Here is a 19,661-nt window from a genome sequence, read left to right on the forward strand (position 1 = left end):
CGGGGTCTGAGGTCGGGGTCCGCCTGAGGAGACGGGGTCCGGGCAGCGCTGGTGCCGGCTGGCGACCGCCGAGGCCCGCAGCGCGCAGGGCCCGGAGACCGAGGCGGGGGTCCGGGCGCCGTGGGGAGGGGGCGGGCGGCACTGCCGCCGAGCCCGGGCGAGGGTCCGGGGCAAGGCCGGGGCCGCCCGACGACGGGGGCCGCTCGGAGTCTGGCGTCAGGGCTCGGGGGGGTCCCTCTCCTGGGGCGGGGGACCTGGGGAGCGGCCGTCCCCGCTGCTTGTCGCCAAGGGCGTCAGTGCCCTCCGGGGCCCCACCGCAGGAGGACCACCCTGTCAGCGTCTTTTCTCGGGTGCCGGGAAGCGAGGGAATCCCTGGGGAGCAGGGAGGGGAAAGTTTTGCATTGGGGGTCCTCGGGGTCCGGGAGAGGCGGGTGGGGGGAGAGGGGGGAGAGTCGTGACCGTGTGCTTGGCTTCAGGTCAGAAGCGGCCGGTGGGGTCGCTGAAACGAGGAGGGGGGCAGCGTGAGCATTTTGTGAACTAGGAAACGTTAGCGACTCAGCAGAAAAGGAGGCGGGAGCCGCCGCTCGCGCGGAGCCGGGGCCAGAAGACCAGCCGCCCGCCTGACGCGCGGCTCCCGCTCGCTGGAACATTCGCGTTTGTGGCACATTCTTTAGTGCAAATGACTGTCGTGTCATTGCTGCGAACTACGACTTTAAAACATTCGAGCCACTTGTCTGTGTGTGGAGTGGGCCGTGCGTGGAAAGCAAAGGGTTAACACCCCTCGCTTTATCACCGGGACGCCCGAAGTCGAGGTCCTCGCAGCGTGGAAGACCTCCTTTTTGCTGACAGGCCGAGTCATCACAACCCCTGGTAATAAGGGAGCGTCCTGAAAAAAAAAACACACCCTAATTACAGGCTGCTGGGCGCAGCTGCCTGTCAGACTCCGCGGCGTTGAACGCTCAGGATGAAGTAGTTGGTTAAAATCAAGGTGCCTTCTAGAATTTAAGTGCCGCTCGGGGCGGGGGAATGTGTGTGCCCGAAGAAGCGATGCGGCTGTGATGGTGGGAAGTTGGCAGCAGTGGTGGCATTTGGCGAGTTCAGTTCTCATGGTTGAAAGGGAGGGGTAGCGCTGTGGCACCGAGTGGGTGTGGTGTTTGTGAAAGAAAGTGCTGTGGAAAGAAGGAGCCCCGTTGCAAACCCTCCTACAGCCAGGCTGGCTGTCTGGAGACTGAGCCCTGGACTCGAAATGCCTTGCTTCCTGCCCCTCACAATTTGGGTACCAACAGGCAGACCAGTTTTCCCTTTTTAGAAAATAAAGACAAAGAACTGTAAAATGGAAGCGTTTGCCATTACAGTCAAGGGAGCCAGCTGGTGTGGCGATCTTGTTCGGAAGGGGTTTCTGAGTTCCGCACTGTAGAAAGCTTGAAGGTAAAAGCAGGTTTCAAGATTAAGAAAAGGGAGCCAGCGGGCCGCAGCAGTTTGTAGGCCTTGAGCACTAGAACGAAGGGTGGTATGAAGTATCCCAAGTTGGAAGACTTTCTCTGGGCTCTTAATATCTCCTCTGGGAAGACAGTCTCGAATTAAAAAAATATAGATCTCATGCGTGAAGATGTGCGTTAGTTACCCTGTAATAGTAGAAAATTGGAAACAGCAGTGCCTAATAGGAGGCTGGTGAGGTAAATGATGGGCAGTTTATTGGATGAATTGTTTTACAGCTGTTAAAAATAAGCAGTTTTATACATCATGAGCTAAGCAGTGTAAAAACTGGTTGATACTATGAATGCTTTATTTTCTTAGTTTTTATATTTTCCAAGTTTCTGGAGTGATGTGTTTTACTTTCACACTTGAACAAAAAACTTATTAAAATTTACTCTGCAGTAGGAAAAGAGAATGCTTGTTTTAATGTATGATTTAATTTACCTCACTGGAACAGTCAGTAATGAACAGATATTGATTATTGATTGTCTACTAAAATGCCAGGGAGCATGCTAGGTGCTGGAAAACAGTGTTAAACCTTTACTGATAAGGTTTATTAAGATCTTTCTTTCTTGAATTATGGAAGATACTTGAAATATGTTTGGCAATCTTAGAATGAGTATATTTTTAAATAAGTGAAAATCTTAAGAGTTTTGAAATGAGTCATTATTCATTATTGTATAAATTTGGTATGCTTATATTTGGAGGTTTTGAAGTTAACATACCTTTTTACAGTTCTTTAGTTATTACTACTATTTATATTTCTAAAAAGTGCTTTACTTTAAATTACATGTTTTTAAAAATAAAGTTCAGCCCTTGGGAAGAGAATAATTTCAGTTGCCAGTCATTTGTCAGCCAATTGTAAAACATAACTTTTTGGGGGTATATTTTTAGTATAGTACAAAACTGAACTGTATATGGGGAAGTCAGTTTCAGCTTGTTTACAAGATAGGGTAAATAATCTACTCAAACAGTTACAGCAGGGGTGAAAGATAATTTAAAAGCTCTTTTTTTGCTAATGTGCTGATTGAGTTAAAAGACTTTAAAAATGGTTCCTGCTTGCTGTTTTTCTAATTTAAATTTTTGTCCCGGGTATTATTATTTGTTCTTTCAATGCCAGATAAGGAGAGAGGATGGTGATATGAATGGTTGGAAGGCAGTTCTAAGGAGGAACAAGTGGGGGGTACAAGATTACAAGAACACATTGTTACTTGTAATGTGTGCAGAGTATAGTTAAGGTATTTTTAATTCCTTTGGGGCTTGGTTGCCATTCAGTTTTTCTAAAACAGTTCTTGAGAGACGTCTCAACTTGGCAGGTGACTGGCTACTTTGGCTCATTGCCACCGTCTTAATGCTCAGATTGGGAATCTGTCTGATGTTCCTGAATGGACCATCTGTGGCAGATGAGGTGAATAACTTCACTGGCTTTCCCTTCTCTATTCCAGCCCCATCTCCCCTCCCCAGCCTGTGTAGACAAGGGTTAAGTCTGTGCTTCATGTGAAAAGATTATGCCCAGGCTCATTCAATGAAGTATAAATTACCACCAAGTTGAGATCCCGGGTTTCACCTGTCAGGCGAGCGATAACCCCCGTGTTTGAAACCATCTATTGGCGACGGGAGTGTAAATTATTATATTAATAGTTACAGCTCTTGAGACAGTGCCAGCCTGTGTCCTGTTGGCTCAGACCCATCGCTTGCCCTTCCCCTGCAGAGGGACTCACCCTGCAGGAACTTTCCCCAGGCCCTGGGGTCAGCTCGCTTGGGGTTTGTTTGGCCAGTGGACACCACTAGTTGGAAATTGGATGGCAGGAGGAAGGGAGAAACTAGATTCTCTGTCCTCTCATTCTGCCTCAGTGTCTCTGGCAGTTGCCTGGTCTTTTGGCTCCAGCTTCTGCCCGCTGACCAACCCCTCTGAGCTTTGGAAATGCCTTTTCCCTATGACCCTGCAGTTTAGAGGTAGTAGCAGTGGCTTTTGCTGATCTATGGGTTGTCTTTCCATTTCTTGTTTGACTTCTCAGCTTGTCCATCATGCGTGTAACCAATTCCTTTTATGAAATTCCCTCTATTTCAACTCCTTAGAGGACCTCTGTTTCTCTGGTTGGACCCCGATAGATCCAGGGGCATTGGGCAGCGGCTTTTAAAATGACAAGTGTATGACTCCTTTGACCCAGCAATACCATTTCTAGGAATTTACCTGCAGATGTATTTGGGCATGTGTGAGATACCATAGGTATGAGAGTTTTTACTGCTTTGTTTGTAATAGTGAGAGGTGGACAGTAACCCAGGTGTCCATCAGCAGGAGACTCATCAGATAAAATCTTACTGTGCCCGGATGGTGAGTGAAGTTGTAGAAAGGAGCCAGGAAGCTTTTTGTGAATTGATATGGAAAGACCTCCAAATATTTTACTAAGTTATAAAAGCAAAATGTAGGAAAACGTGCATTATATGGCACCATTTTTGTGTTTTTAAAAAAGAAAGGAAGTGCTTGCACATGCATGAAAGTTCTGGGGAAGGCTCAACAAGGAGCTAATGACAATGGTTACCTGTTCGGGAGGGTGATAGGAACTGAGCAGGTTAGATATATGTCTTTTTATTTTTCGAAATTAAAAGTTTAAGTCAGTCTTCACTTTTTCCAAAATGGGAAAACAGTTTCACAGAACAGTAGTATGCTGATAAGAAAACACCTTTTTTGAGAGAATTTTTATATGTTAAATAATGCAATTAATATAAAATGCAGAAAGTTATAAAATACATTGCCTGTTTTTTCAGTGCATAGACATTAACAATGTTTAAAAAAGTGACATAGAGGTGCTTTTAGAGTGTGTTTAGAGTGTCTTCTCTTCCAGGACATTTATTGATATAACAAGTATTGATAGCACCCCTGCCAAATGCCAGGTCCTGTGCTTGGCACAAGGGTGAATTGTGAATAAGGCAGGTGAATTTCCTCTGTTCATGGAGCTTTTGTTTAGATGGGAGACAGACAAAAAAGGGAAACAGATATGTAAAATAATTGCAAATTATGCTGAGTGTTGAAGGAAACTGAGGATGGGTAGGGCGGGAGGAGTGAGGGTGGGTGGGGCCGTGGGGCGGGGCCTCCTGGAGGAACGGCTCTGTCAGCTCAACCTGATGTGGACAGGGCAGAGGGACGGGCCCTGGGCTGTGAGGAGCTGAGTGCGCCTAGAGGATTGAAAGCAGCTGTGTGTGGCTGGAACAGAGAAGGAAGGGGGAAAGAGGGACCCAGGCCATCCCAGGCAGTTTCAGTAAGTAAGGGATGCACATTCTATTCTGAGTAAGGAAGAATTTTAAGCAGGGAAATAACATTTGATTTACATTTCATTAATTTTAGCTAGTATTTACAAAATGCTCTCCGTGTCAGGTTCTCTCCTGTGCAATTTACATATCTTAACCTATTTACTCTTCAAAATAACTCTCTTAGGTACTTAATATTATCACCATTTACAGATGAAAATGGAAAACAGGCACAGGGAAGTTAAGTAACTTGCTTCAAATTTCACAGCTAGTTGGTGGTAGAGCTGAGATTTGAATGCAGGCGTTTTGGCCACAGAGGCCATATTCCTAACCACTGTATACCTGCTTTTTTAAGAAGAGTGTTCTTGGCTACTGAGTGGAGAATGGATTGGAGGAGGGGAAGTGAGGACATGGGGACACCAATGAGGAAGCCGTTGCAGGGGTTCAGGTGAGAGTTATAGCAGTGTGCTGGTTGGTGGCCATGGCAAAAATGAGGGAAAGATTATATATATGGCAAATCTTTATAAATACAGAAAAGTACAGAAAACAACGAAACACTCATGTCACCATTAGTCAGAATTAATATAATAGTTGTTAATGTTCTGTCACATTGTTTTAGTTCTTAAAAAATATATCTAAAGTGAGGCAGGCTGAGTGGCGTGTTGGTTAGGAGTTGACTTGGGACACCAGCTCTGAGCAGCAGGGCCCGGGTTCGGATCCCACATGAAGGCCAGTGACGCTTGTCCTCTACAGCTAAGATGGTGAACAACAGCTCAACCTGGAACTGGGCTGCCGTGAATCACTGGCCATGGTGTAGGCTGCAGTGGGGCTGGCCGGCAGCTGGCGTGAGTTTTCATGAGCTGCTTTGAGCCACCGTGAGCGGCCGTCCAATGGCTGGCAAGCGACTGCCTCACCCCAGAAGAGCGCAATGATAATACCAACATGAGCCAGTGAAGCAACGTCCTCCACAACTAGACTGAAGAACAAAAGGACAGCAACTTGTCTGACCCTCTTCCCCGATTCCCCAATAAAATCTTAAAAATATATATATATCTAAAGCATTACAGATAAGTCTCCACCTCAGCATATGGCAGCATTGTTCTCTCCATGCTGAGGCCAAAGTTTGGTGCCATCGTTCACTTCTTTTGCCTTAGCCTTCTTCCGTTCGCCCTGCTGTCGTCCTTGTCTCCACAGCAGTCAGAGTGATCCCTTTAAAACAGATCATGTCACTCCTCTCTCGAAGTGTGTGCTGTCTTCAGAATTCTTATTCCGAATGCTTTCCACTGACGTAACTGTGGTCCAGAGGGCCCCACAGTGTAGGGTCCATGTGCTCCAGTTCAGGGGGCTGCAGCTTTTTTTATGAAAGGGCCAGATAGTAAATATTTTCAGCTTTGTAGTCCACATACAGTCTGTCACAAATTCTTTTTCATAACCTTTTAAAAACATAAACACTGTTCTTACCTTGGGGGCTGTCCTTGGCCCCTGCTCTCATCTCCTGCTCTCTGACATTTCCATCGTTCTTGTCACCAATTCTGCGAACTTGCCAAGCACACCTGTGCCTCAGTGCTTTTGCACTTGCTGTTCCCACGGTTGCTTCCCTTCACGGTCTGCATGTCGTGCTTCCTTGCCACATTCAGGTTTCTGTTCCAGTGTCTCCTTACCACAGAGGCCTTCGTTGACCAACCTGTCTAAAATAGCCCCTCATTGTCACTCTTTCCCCTTTCCCAACTTTATATTTCTCTTAGCACTTACCACCCCTTCCTTATTACATATTTGTTCATTGTTTGTCTCTTCTCTCTTAGAATATAAGTTCTTTGAAAGCAGAAATATTGTCTGCTTTTATTCACTGCTATTCCTCCAAGATCTGGAACATAGTGCATAATACGCCTTCAGTAAATGCTTGTTAATACAAACTGAATGACGTTGAAGTCACCTTTCTCGAGCAATTTCTGGTCCAACTCCCCTCCTTACTTTTGTATTTCCTAAAGGCAACCATTATGAATTTGATGTGGGTCTTCTGCTATTTTTCATATTTTAACAGTGTGTCCATAAAAAATATATAGGTCTCTTGGGTTTGCTTTAAAAAAATGACAAAAATACTATCATACTGTATGTAATGTTTTGCAGCTCTCATTTGAGATTATCCATGTTGTTATAAATAGACCCTGTTTATTTTAACTACTGTAACATTTTATTTACCTTGTCCTGTTGGATTTTTGTGTTGATTATACATTGTTGCTACAAACAATACTGAGGTGAACTCCTTAGGCTTGTTTCCTTTTACAAACGTATGGAAGTTTTTCTGAGTATATATCTCTAGAATGGCAATTGTGGGTTACAGGTTTGCTTTTGGTTTCCCCAGATACTGCCAGATTGCTTTCTTATTAGGAGCAATCTCAGCATCCTAACCAACTCTTGGCATTTGTCTCATGAGTAAGAAGTGATGTATTGTTTTAATTTGCATCGCTTTATGAGTGATGCATTTTTGGAGAATCAAATGGACCTGACAGCTTAGTGGTTCCAGGTGAAGGGACTGTAGGAATCAAAGCTGACTTCTAGGTTTCTAGCTTGTGTGACTGCAGAAGGGGCTGCTGCTCAGTGATAAAGGGCAGCTTTGGGAAGGGGGGCTAGGAGGAAACCATCTGGAGGGTCCGTTTGTTTTTTGTCAAAAGTGTCATTATTTTGCCCTTGCTTTTGAGGATATTTTCTTTAGGTGTACATTTGTAGGTTATCAAGTTAACTTCTCATGGTGCTTTGACATGTCATTTCTTTGCTTTCTGGCCTCCTTTGCTTCTGTTGAGAAATCAGCTCTGTCTTGTTCTTTTGAAGGTATTGTCTTTGACTATTTTTAAGAGTGTTCTCTTTGCCTTTGGCTTTCAGCTGTTAATGTGATGTGTCCAGATGTGGTTTTGAGTCTGTCTTGCTTGGGATTGATTGGTGGTGTTTCTGTTTTTGGTAGTGCCCTGACAAGACTTGATCTTATGTTAGATTTGGAGAATTATTGGTCATTATCTCTTTATTCATTACTTTGGCTCATTTCCTCTCTCTTCTTTTCAAACCCTCCCTTTTTATCATGTCCTATATGTCTCTCAGACTCTTTTCTGTGTTCATTCTTTTCTCTTCATGCTTGCTTCACTCTATATTTCCTTCTGACCTATATTCTAGTATGTTAATCCTTTCTTCAGCTCTGTCTAATCTGCTATTAGATCCATCTATTGAGTTCTTAATTTAGTTATTGCCTTTTTCAGTTTTCATGATTTTTATTTTTTAGATTCCAACTTGCTGAAAATTTTCATCTTTTCAACTGTTAATCACAGTTATTGTAACTTCAAAATTTGGATATTATCCTATGAGTATATTATCTGTTTTACCCTGGGTTTTCAGTCATGTGATCTTGACTTTAGATTGCTTGTTAAGCTTTAATTGAATTGTAGACAATATATATGGAAACTTGTGATAATTTGAGACTCTGGCTGTGTTCCTCAAGAGAGCTTCTGGCAGGCAGTTTAAAGTAGGGAAATGCCATTTTAAAATCATGAGCATTGGTTTGTTTTTGGTTTACCCTTCTCCTAGGACACAGCTCTTTGGTGGTCCCAGCTGAGAGTCTGGGTGGTACCAGGGCCTCTTGTACTTGGCAGCCCTTCAACTCTAAGTTTTGTCCTTCTAGTCTCCTAAGATTGCTGGAGATTCTGCTGTGAATGGGCAAATGTCTCAGAGAAAAGTCATTCAGATTTTGGGGCTCACCTTTCTGCACAGGCTCTCTGGGTTCTTGGTTTCCTAAGTCCTCATGGTATTGGCAGCTCTCCGATACCTTCAAACAGTTTTTTATAATTTGTTCAGCTTTTTAAGTTGTCCTTGACAGAAGGGTTGGTCTGCAGCAAACCAGTCAGCTTTCACTGGAAATGGAATCCTGGGAGCTCAGTTTCAATATTCAAAATTGGACTTATTCGTGAGAGATCCGGTGGAGATGGTAGGAAGGCAGTAGCTGTGTTGAGTCTGCTACTTAGAAGACCATTCTGGGTAGAAGATAAACATTAGGAAGACTTTAAATTATTTTAATTCATGGGAATGGATGAATGAGATCACTTAGGGGGCAGAGTTGAGAGAAAGGAGAAAAATCCCAGGACTGAGAACAACCCTATAAAAGAGATGAGAAATGGTAACCAGTGAGTAGAGGAAACTTTTAAGTTTGTGTGGTATTGCAGACGTTAAGGGAGGAGCAGGGGTGAATTAAAATGAGGATACAGAAGTGTCTACTGGATTTGGAGACTTAAAAATAAACCAAAAAACCCCACCCCAGTTTGGTGAAAGGTAGGGAGCAAGCTAGACTGGAGTGGGCTAAAGAGAAAGTGGGGAGGGGTCGTTCCTTGCTGAAGGAAGAGTGTGGGCCCTTGAATGGAAGTTTGCCATGTGATGAGACTAGAGGCCAGGCCAGACTGGTGAGGGCTCAGTAAGGGAAGATAACTAACAACACATTTCTCAATAGATTATTTTGATAGAGAGCCAACAATAATTCATGTCAGGTGAGTGAGAATAGTAATGCTGTTTGCATGCACACACTCAGTATAAATAACTTTGGGAGAGAGATTAGTTTTTAAAAGTTACTGGCAGACCCTTTAGAAAGCAGGTTTATCAATTTGTAATATAGGAGTATAGAAACTTTTGAAGTGAAATGAAAAAATAGGTTTTATCAAAGTATCCTAAAAGCTGTTTAAAATATAATAATATTTTGAAGTTGGGAGAAAAGAGTAAATCATTTAAATGAGAGTAGAAAATACATGACTTTCCATCCTGATTTTTGGAGTTAAACTTATAAACGTTTTTTAGTTAGTGTCAGTTCCCCAGCTGACGTGACAGAATAGACATAAGATTCTGTAGTGTCTTATTTGGCTGGAGACAGTTCAGCAGGCTCTTACTTTGCATTAATATCTTTCAGCATTATGTAAATATTGGAAAAGACTCACCTGAGTCAATTTAGTTGGCTAAGAAGATTTTGTAATTTACTTTCACAGAGCAAATTTACTTTTAACTGACTTAGTTTTCAATAAGTCACCAGGAATGCTGTTCAAATAGGAGAAAATGAGTTCCTATCTGAAACTCAAGACTATTTTCTCTTTCTTTTTTTTCTATTTTCAATTACTGTACTGTTCTTTTTGAAAAACTTATTCCTGTAATTAATAAATAAAAACATCAGTTTGCTATAAAACCGGGCATTTTAATGATGACTGAAAAGTACTTCCCAATATCAAGGTAATTAGTGATTTTTTTTTTCCAGTTTTCATCCAGATGTTTGGCAGCTTGTAGATACAGCTTTACTGCAATTTTCAAATCCACTTTCATGGGAACATATAATATTCTCCGTTTATTTTGGACAGCAGAGTTTCCTTTTTCTGTGGACAGATACATATGAAACACATGCTCTTCGAGTGGAGTTTGTGGTCCTCTGAGAATTCTCTGGAGGAGGAAATGGGTTGACCTATTTGGTTGCTATGAAGTAAAAACAATCTTGTTTTCATTTTTTAGTGAACATCTGGGTTGCATTTATTATTTTACATTCTGGAGGTTCTTTGAAACCACAATTTGATAATGTGAGGATTCATTAAAGCAGTAACTATTTAGCTCTTTCCATAGTTGATTTAAGTGCTAGGGTGGCAGATAGATTTTTAAAAATATTAAAATTTTCTTTCCTTTCTATAAGATGTAACACTTAAATAACAGCCGTTGTTTTAAACCATAAAACGGGATTTAGGCGTTTTAGGGGAAGGATCAATCAACTGGCATTATTCTCTGTTGCCTGTTGCCATGCAGCCTGTGGCCATTGTCACGGCAGCGTTTGACTCTGTGTGACAGAGTGCCCTACCACAAATCCATCCCCTTTCTTCCTTGTAAAGAACCCTGATATGTCCAGATGCCTACTGATAGGAAGGACACTTATCACCATGAGGGAGTGAACCTTCAGTGTAAACCAGGCAAGGTCATCTCTTTCCTTATCACTGATCAGAGGAGGGGTGTGGGACCTAGGTCTGGCCAGTGAGCTGTGAAGGGCAGCTGGCCGGGGTACTTCTTAGAAAGGTGTCTTCCTTCTTAGGACAATAAACAAGGACGAAACGGTTCCTTTCTTATGCTGGACTTCTCAGGCCTGGTTGGGTAGCCAGCTTGCATTCCTTCCTAGTGTCCCTCAAGTCGGTCCCGTTCCAAGCCCGCACACTGAAGATGACCAGCTGGACCATGGATCATGTGGTCGAGTTGCTGGATTTCACTGGCCCAGGAGCCTCCCTGTCTCCACACTTCCTGTTGTGCTGGACAGTAAATTCCTCCTTGTTTACATGGCTGGGTAGAGATTTGCTGTAACTAGGAGCCAAGACATCTTGCCTGAGACTGGCTGTAGCAGCAGGCAGGTTCCATCCTCATTCACTCACTAAGGATCTCACCTCCAGAATGCAAAGAGAAAGCCTCTTTTCTCTTCCATAAGTATTCAGTAAGCATGTCTAGTTAGCACTTTAAGAACTGAGCTAGATTTTATATATATATATATATATATATATATATATATATATATATATGTGTGTGTGTGTGTGTGTGTGTGTATTTTTTTTAATTAACACTTTCCTCTGCTTTTAATAAAACAATATATTTTCATATGCTTACAAATCTGAATGGTTTCATTTGGCAATTCCTTAGGATTACATTTAACACGAATATTTTGAAAATGCAGTAATTGAAAGTGGCAGACATTGGCCTTTTTAATATTCTGTTAGAAGACTGGACTTCCTTTTAGTTTTTAGCAGAGAGGAAATAAAATGATCAAGAACATTTTTCCCCCAAGTTTCAGTAATTAGATTAAAATTTTTTTGAATTGAGACAGAAATGAATTCATTTTTGTTTGTGTAAGAGTATGGGAAAACTGGACGACGTTAGTGATTTTCAAATGTGTGGCCTGTTCACATGCTGAGGCCGCGCTTCCCCATGTGGGAGGACAGTGATTGCGGACTTGGACTCAGTACATGACTGCACTCCCGAGAGCACAAAACAGCTCAAGAAGAAAATGATGCCTTTCATTGGCTTGTGTAAAAAGAATCTTATTAAGATTGGATAAGTGTTCTAAAATGTTACATTTTCTGGGAATCACAGAATATCTGCTGTGGATTCCCTAAAGTAATGTGTTTCCAAAACTTAACTTTTTCATTGAAAGTAGTGGTTATTTTAAAGCTGTATAGTAATCAGATGGTTACCATGATGTGTTTATTTTGCAAAAGAAAGTCAGATGCCTCCTTCCTCCCTGTGGTCAGACTGGTCTTTAAGTTAGACCTTTTCCTGTTGGGTTCCCTCCTGGTGGCGAGCAGGCACAGGGAGCAGAGTCCCGGTACATGTGTGTGTCCCACGCTCGTTTGGCAACCCCAGTAGTGGTTCTGTCTCACAGATGCCCAGTAATTTGGCTGGATATGCAGAACATGACTAATGTTATTTTTTTAAGTCTGGAAAGAACATAAACTGGGATATTTCCCCTGGGTTCTGCTGCTATTAGTGCTTAGACATTTGGTGTTAGGATTTAAGTCTGGTACCTTCCACGTCACCTCCACCCTTTTCCCCTCCAGCACAGAGTCTGGGACCCTCCCTTTTTGCCTGTCTTCCCATAAAGTGTTACAGTCCTGGTAGCGAGCAGACTCTCCTGCATTTAGAGATAATAAAGACTATTTCAGAAGTGTTCTGCCTCGCCCTGAATTAGAAGTGTTAGTCCCCTTTTCCATTTCACCTGAAGATTTGAGGTAGGGTATAAACAACCTCACTTGAGAGAAAAGTCTACATCCCAGGCCTTCCAGCCTCCTGCAATCGATATGTTGGGTGCAGGCCTGCCCAGGAGTGCTGAGGTTGGGAGCGCGCCGGAGCCCTGCCCTGAGCCACTGGCCTGCCTCTGGCCGCCTGCTGCCTCCTTTTGCAGAGAACCCCCAGAACTGTTCTAGTCACTTCAGCAATCACTATCACTAAACATGGTGAGACTGGTGCCTGGGAATTTCAGGAACGTATTTGATGGGAGAACCATTTCCTTAATTAAAGCCAGGGGTAGTCCAACTTGCATTGGTTAAAAAGATTGAAGGCCAAGTGTTGGGTGGTGATACTAATCCGAGCCTCTTCCCCAGGTGCTGGAAAGGGAGTCTGCCCTTCAGTGTAGCCCTTAATGTTATGAGGCTGTTCCTATGTGTTTTATTGAAGCTCTTTTTTCCCTAATGCCCCTAGACATGCCCCCCCCCCAACCCGAGACTGTTACTTTCATCCATTCACTGGAATCTGGAAGCATGGATTCCCGGAAGCACGAGGCCGGGTGGTAGGCTGCCTTCCTTGTCCGCAGCCAGTGCTTCTCAGGGCTGACTGTTGGGATGAGTCAGGCCAGAGATAACCACAAGACCATTCCTTCCCAAGTAATCTGAGTCCTGTGGGATCGGAGGGGCCCCCTCCCCATTTGTGGTCTTTGGGAATAAAGACTTCACAGTTGTTGCCTGTTTGCTGTATCAGGTCAGCCATTGGAGGATATTTCAGATAATTCCCCAGCTCAAGGCAGAAAGCAGTCCACTGTAATGTTAATGGTTTGTTCTGAGAATTTGTGTCTCTATGTATACTTCACATAAGTTGTTTAAACATCCGACCTGACTGTTATTTGCTTTTGACATATTTATAAGTAAATATATGCAGCTCTGGCACGTCCAGCCTTGAGTCATTGTGTAAGTTACTGAATCTCCTTAAGTGTCAATCTTGTGTATAAAATAGACATTAAAAGCCCAAGTGAAATTATGTAATGAAGAATTTATCAAAAACCCCAATTTGTAGGCATTTAAAACTGTCAGTCATCAGGCCAGCTGGGTAGCGCATTGGTTAAAAGTTGGCTTGGGTTGCCAGCTCTGAGCAGCAGGGCCCCGGTTCAGATCCCATATGAGGGCCAATGACGCTGCGCCCTCTACAGCTAAGATGGTGAACAACAGCTCAACCTGGAGCCGGGCTGCTGTGAGTCACTGGCGATGCTGTAGGCTGCAGCCCCTGCTACAGTGGGTTACCATGGGCTACTGTGAATGGCTGGCAGCCAGCGTAAGCAGCTGGCAGGTGGCGTGAGCTGCCGTGAGCCACCGTGAGCGGCCATCCAATGACTGGTGAACGACTGCCTCACCCAGGAAAAGTGCAATGATCACAGTACCAACATGGGCTAGTGAAGCAACATCCTCCACAACTAGACTGAAGAACAAAAGGACAGCAACTTGTCTGTTCTCCTCCCCCAATTCCCCAATAAAATCTTAAAAAAAACACACACACAAAAAACTGTCAGTCATCAACATACTAAGCCCCTCGCCCATGTTCGTATACTAAGCAGAGTTACTGTTTGTGTTTTTTTTAAAGATTTTTTTTTTTAAGATTTTTATTGGGGAATTGAGGGATGGGAACAGCACTGGGGAATTGGGGGAAGGGGAACAGACAAGTTGCTGTCCTTTTGTTCTTCAGTCTAGTTGTAGAGGACGTTGCTTCACTGGCCCAGTTTGTCACCATCATTGCGCTCTTCCCAGGTGAGGCAGATCAGTCACCGGCTTCTGGACGGCCGCTCACTGCGGCTGCTGGCTACATACGGTAGCGCATGGCAACCTACAACCTACTGCCACAGGAGCTGCAGCCTACGCCGTTGCCGGCGACTCACAGCAGCCCAGCTCCAGGTTGAGCTGTTGTTCAGCATCTTAGCCGTAGAGGGCAGTGTCACTGGCCCTTGTATGTGGGATCCAAACCGGGGCCCTCTGGCGTCCCAAGCCAGTTCTTAACCATCATGCCACTCAGCCGGCCGCTGAGCCATCCTGCCACCTGTTGGCAGCTCAGTGGCTGCTCAGCTCGGGCCAGGCATCGAACCACTGTTGCTCAGAGCTCAAACTCTTGAGCGAGCTCTTAACCAACTGAGCCACTTTGCCGGCCCTTAGAGTTACTGTTGTATTTGGGTTTAGGAAGAACTAGAACTGAAGGTTGGCAATATGATCATTGTATCTTTTCTCCCCCAACTTTTGTGTTTTGAAAATTTTCAAATCTACAGAAAAATTGAAATAATAGTGCAACAAATACCCATAGATCTTTCACCAAAGTTCACCGATTGCTAACATTTTGCCACATTTGCTTTCTCTCTCTCTAATATAGACTACAACTTTTTTTTTTGCTGAACCATTTGAAAGTAAGTTACATACATCATAACAGTTTATCCCCAAGTACGTAATATTCATCTCCTAAGGACATTCTCACTTAACTACAGCCGTTACCAAACTTAAGAAACAGTAACCCATAGACCGTTTCATAAGCAGTCCAGATTGTGCTTTCCCCAGTTCTCAAAACGTCTTCTATAGCCATTTTTCTTGCCCAGCTAGACTCTAATCAGGGCTTACACCTATATTTAGTTATGTCTTTAAAAAAATTTTTGTTTGTGGCAACAGTGACTTTTTTGGATAGTCCAGGCCTGTTACCTAATATCATTATCTACTATTTGCATCCTATAGTCTAGATTACATGTATAAACAGAGGAGAGAAGTACTTTGGTTTCTTTACTATCATTTTTTATTTTTATAAATGTTAAAGTCATCTACTTGATTCAAGGTCAAAGTCACATTCATTTTTCTTGTTTTTTGGTAAATGTGGATTAGACTGGTAACCAAAAGCAGTTACTGAACAGCTCAGATGTCAGTGGAATATGTGTGTGGGTGAACTTGGAGCAGATACACACAGTGGTTTGCTAGTCCTGCCCCCATATGGAGGCGATAGTTATCTGGCTTAACGTAGTAAGGGTTTTATTTTAATACTTGGCCATGGCTTTCTAAAGAAATGAACTTTAGAATTGGAACATTTAGTAAGACAAGCTATATTTACATAATACAAAAGAGATGCTTTTACTGCCAGATCCTTGGATGAGGAACAAACCTTAAATCTCTCAGTAACGGGTCTTTTTCTTCTTCTTCCCTTGCTTAACGGAGCTTTTCTATTGGCTTTTTTTTTCTTCTTAGCTGCAGCTGAGACGAATACAGGATCCAGCTGTGACTTTTTTTGTTTTTGTTAGTATTTCCGGAGATGGTCATAGCAAACTCATTGTATGAAAATTCAATAAAGGAAAGGGCAGGGTGGGAAAAAAAAATGACACTCTATAAAAGTATTCACGAAACAGCAGCAGGATCTAGGAGTCTCCCTCTGAGATGGCTGATTTAGAATCCGCCCTGAAGTACTCATTTTGTTTGTGACTAGTCTTGCGGGCGTTTTGGTTTTTCCCTTTTAATCATATTGTGTATATAACCATGTAACCAGAGACTATACCTGAGTACTGCTTTCACTGGGAAGCAGAAAATAGTGACAGAGCCCAGAGGACCTAACCCTCCTCACGCGGGACTCCTCCGAATATCCTTCACGCTTTCATAGAGGTTGCAGCCACCTGGGAATTGTCCTTTCTTAGATCTGTTCAGTAGTGCTCAGATTTATGCATTCACCAGAGAACTCATAAGTACAGAATCAGCAGCTCAGTCAAATTAAATTTCACATTTGCAGTCCGCTTCGATGTCATTGCTATAAAAGTGTTGCATCTTTGATCAACTCTGTCTTATGAGAACCAAGTTCATATCTTCACCCTCAAGCAGAAGATGGATTATGTGTTTCAAAATAGTTTTTGCAATAAATGTAATTATCATAAGACCAGTGATTTTTCACATACTTGTGTGTCTTGAACATTTTGTTTTTCTTTTTTTATGTTAAGGAGTTCAGATGTCTCAGATTGCTTCTAATTGTAGCCAGACATCCTGTTTGGGGGCTATTTGAGACCAGCACTGCCTGTGAAGAAACCATTCAGTGCTGTAGTAATCTTCCAAGTTCTGTTTAGGTTGGGTTTTATGGACAAGTTTCCTTGAAATCCCATGCTCTATTTTTAGATGATCTTTTTACCTTTCTGTGGTTCAGGGTGTCAGTAATAAATATGTTTATCATTCACAAAAATATTGTTCATTGTCTTAAAGCTATTTACACTTTATAGGAAAAGTAAACCAGCGGCTCTTGGGTGGATATAATAAATGAGTACCACTGAACAAATTTAAGAGAACTTTGTTCTTTTTCACAGATCTCTGCTGTATCTGTACCAGCGTGAATGATATTTTGAAGAATCTTTGCTGGTTTATACTAGGACGGTTCAGTCTCCTGGGTTCTCATAAATTACTATTTTCTGCCTCCCATTGAAAGAAATGGCTTTGTAACCCTTCGAGAAACTTCTTAAATGTCTCCTGTACTTCTCTCCTGCCTTATTTTTACTCACAGATTTTTTTTTTAACTTAAGAACAGTCTGGTAGCTTCTTAGATTTGTACGTGATTGGTTTGCCGCTCCATATGATATCAGAGACCCTTGTACTCTTGAAGAATTGTTTCATCTACTGTGGTTCTAGGGATGAGGGATTGTGAATGCTGAGTCTGATGTGGTAATAAAAGACCTATTCTCTTTTTAAAAAATTAAACTGTAATTCACATAACATAATAGTCACCCCTTGAAAGTACACAATTCAGTGGTTTTTAGTATGTTGATAAAATTGTATAACTGTCACCACAACCTAATGTTTGAGCATTTTCATCACCTCCAAAAGAAACCCTGTCGCCATAGCAGTCATTCTCCCCAACCCCTGGCAACTACTCATCTACTATCTCTCTGGATTTGCCTATTGTGAACATTTCATGTAAATGGCATCATAGAATGTGTGGTCTTTGTGTCTGATTTATTTCTCTTGGCAGATTCATCCATGTTGTAGCATGATTTAATAGAAAGTACCTCTGTTTTTCCTGTGAGTGGACTTGAAAGTGGGGTTGGTTTTAGTGATGGAGTGGTTGGAGAGGTTTTGCTCACCTTTGTCACGTGGTTGCATCTATGGCTTGTGTGCTGTCTTGAAGGGTTTTAGGTTTGCCTGTGTGTTCTTCCCACTGAGAAAATTGAAGTTTATTTCCAACCTCATTATTCAGAGAAAGACTGACTCGAATCCTTGCTGTCATCTTCCCTTAATTTATAACGTCAGGCACAGTTGCATCCAGAGCAGAGCCATTTCTGAAGACCAATATGTGGGTTCAAGAAACTGAGTTTCCCAGGGAGCTGTACTGAAATCTGTTAATAGAAGCACGAAGGATCTACTTCTCAGGGGCTCATAAGGCTTTGGCAGTGTGAGCCCCGTGCTGGACGTCTGAGACCACGCTTTCATCCCTGCATTCAGCCTGGAATCCCAGCAAATGATAGGAAGCTTCTGGCGGCAGAGACGGGAAGGGGCCTTTAGTAGAGGAGAGAGTTTTACAGACTTGTGGAAGAAACAAGAAATTGGATACCTGTAAACAGATAAAGCAGAAGGAAGCTGTGGAGCAAGCAGGCGCTCCTGGCAGCCCCTCAGAGGCCCTGCTCTGAGCAGCGGCGGCGTGTAAAGCCTGGAGAAGCCGGCTGCTGCAAATGGGAGGATTCCGTCGGCTGCGAGGGCGCCGTGCCGACTGTTCTCTCCCTGCTCTCCTCTCCGTTGGTTTTGAAGCAGACAGTTGATAGCGTTTTACCTGTAGGTAGGTATTTCTTTACAGAGATGGAATTCTCCGCCTGGGTAGTGTTGGGGCTCCATGGGTGTGTACCAGCGCCCCGAGTAAAGCTTTTTCCTTCTATCTTATGGGGCGTTTCAGCCCAAAGGCTAGTTCCCTGACTTTTCATCCTAAGTGAAGCCTGCCAGTGGAGAGGCTTTGCTCATGGAACAGAACATAATGAACGTTCCCATTCAAGAGGGAAATCAAGTGGGAAAAAGTACCCATGGACAACACCAGAGCAAGCCACGAAACGAGCTGTATCTCACCTTAAAATACATACAGACAACGAACCTCCAGAGAGATGAAAAAACTCATCAGCAGGAATGAAAATTTAATACAAAAATGGTATAGAAATATTCCTGACCCCAAAAGAAAGATAGAACTTTTAAAAATGATCACAGGAGACTTATAAGGAAGATATGACTTGAGTGTAGCTTTTGTCTAACTTCCTGCCCCGCCTCCTTCCTTGAATCACCAGAACCTGATGGAAATGACAGGAAAAAAAAGTGAAAAACTGAATCATGAGAGATGGGATGAGGGTGAAGAAGTACTGGGGCCTGACTCATCACTGTATTCCCTGAGAACTCAGTGCTCTGTGGAGAGAAATGTAAGAGGACATGCTATTGGTTCTACTAATTTGGGGGAGAAGAGGGTAAAATGAGGCCTGGTGGTACTGAGTGACCACAAGGAATGCGGGGTGGGTCTGCTCTGTGCAGCAATGCTATCCGGGAACAGCTGACCCGGGAGGGACACGTGTGCTTCAGCGTGCAACCTGGCACCATGCACAGCACCCCATCTATCTGGAGTGGAAGCCACCCCAGGCAGAATTTTGTACACAAGCTAGATCACAGAACCAACACGATCGATTCACAGAGAAGCAGGCTTGCAGAGATAATTCCCTGAAGCTGGACCACCTATGAATGGGTGGTGCAATGTATGTATGCATCAGCCCTCCAGCTTAAAGCCACCAAACCAGCAGCAGCCTAAGAAGAACCTGCCATTCTGTTTTTGGGGAAAATTGGGCCTGCATGTTAGTGTTCAATAATAAATAAAAAGGAAAGAGCAACACATGCCAAACTAAAATAAAGGAGGGGGGATATAGTTTTTGAGGCAGAGGGAAAGTATGATTTTGAAAAATATTAATTATAGAAAGTAGATTTCAGGTTGACTCTGCTTTGTTCTTTTTTTTTTTTTTTAAAGATTTTTATTGGGGGAATTGGGGGAATGGGAACAGTGCTGGGGAATTGGGGGAAGGGGAACAGACAAGTTGCTGTCATCTTGTTCTTCAATCTAGTTGTGGAGGATGTTGCTTCACTGGCCCAAGTTGGCACCATCATTGCGCTCTTCCCAGGCGA

At 43.2% G+C, this 19,661-nt stretch overlaps 1 protein-coding gene across 1 annotated transcript in view; it reads left to right on the forward strand.

Annotated features, from left to right (window-relative positions):
* Positions 1–4,717: 4,717 nt before the first annotated feature.
* Positions 4,718–19,661, forward strand: part of CYTH3 (cytohesin 3) — a 69,237-nt gene continuing 54,293 nt past the window's right edge. The window contains exon 1 of the mRNA XM_019637448.1: positions 4,718–4,736. Coding sequence (XP_019492993.1) covers position 4,736 — 1 coding nt within the window. The 5' untranslated portion in view covers positions 4,718–4,735. The remainder of the gene's footprint in view (positions 4,737–19,661) is intronic.

This window comes from Hipposideros armiger, unplaced genomic scaffold (assembly GCF_001890085.2).
Source record: "Hipposideros armiger isolate ML-2016 unplaced genomic scaffold, ASM189008v1 scaffold_33, whole genome shotgun sequence".
NCBI lineage: Eukaryota > Metazoa > Chordata > Mammalia > Chiroptera > Hipposideridae > Hipposideros > Hipposideros armiger.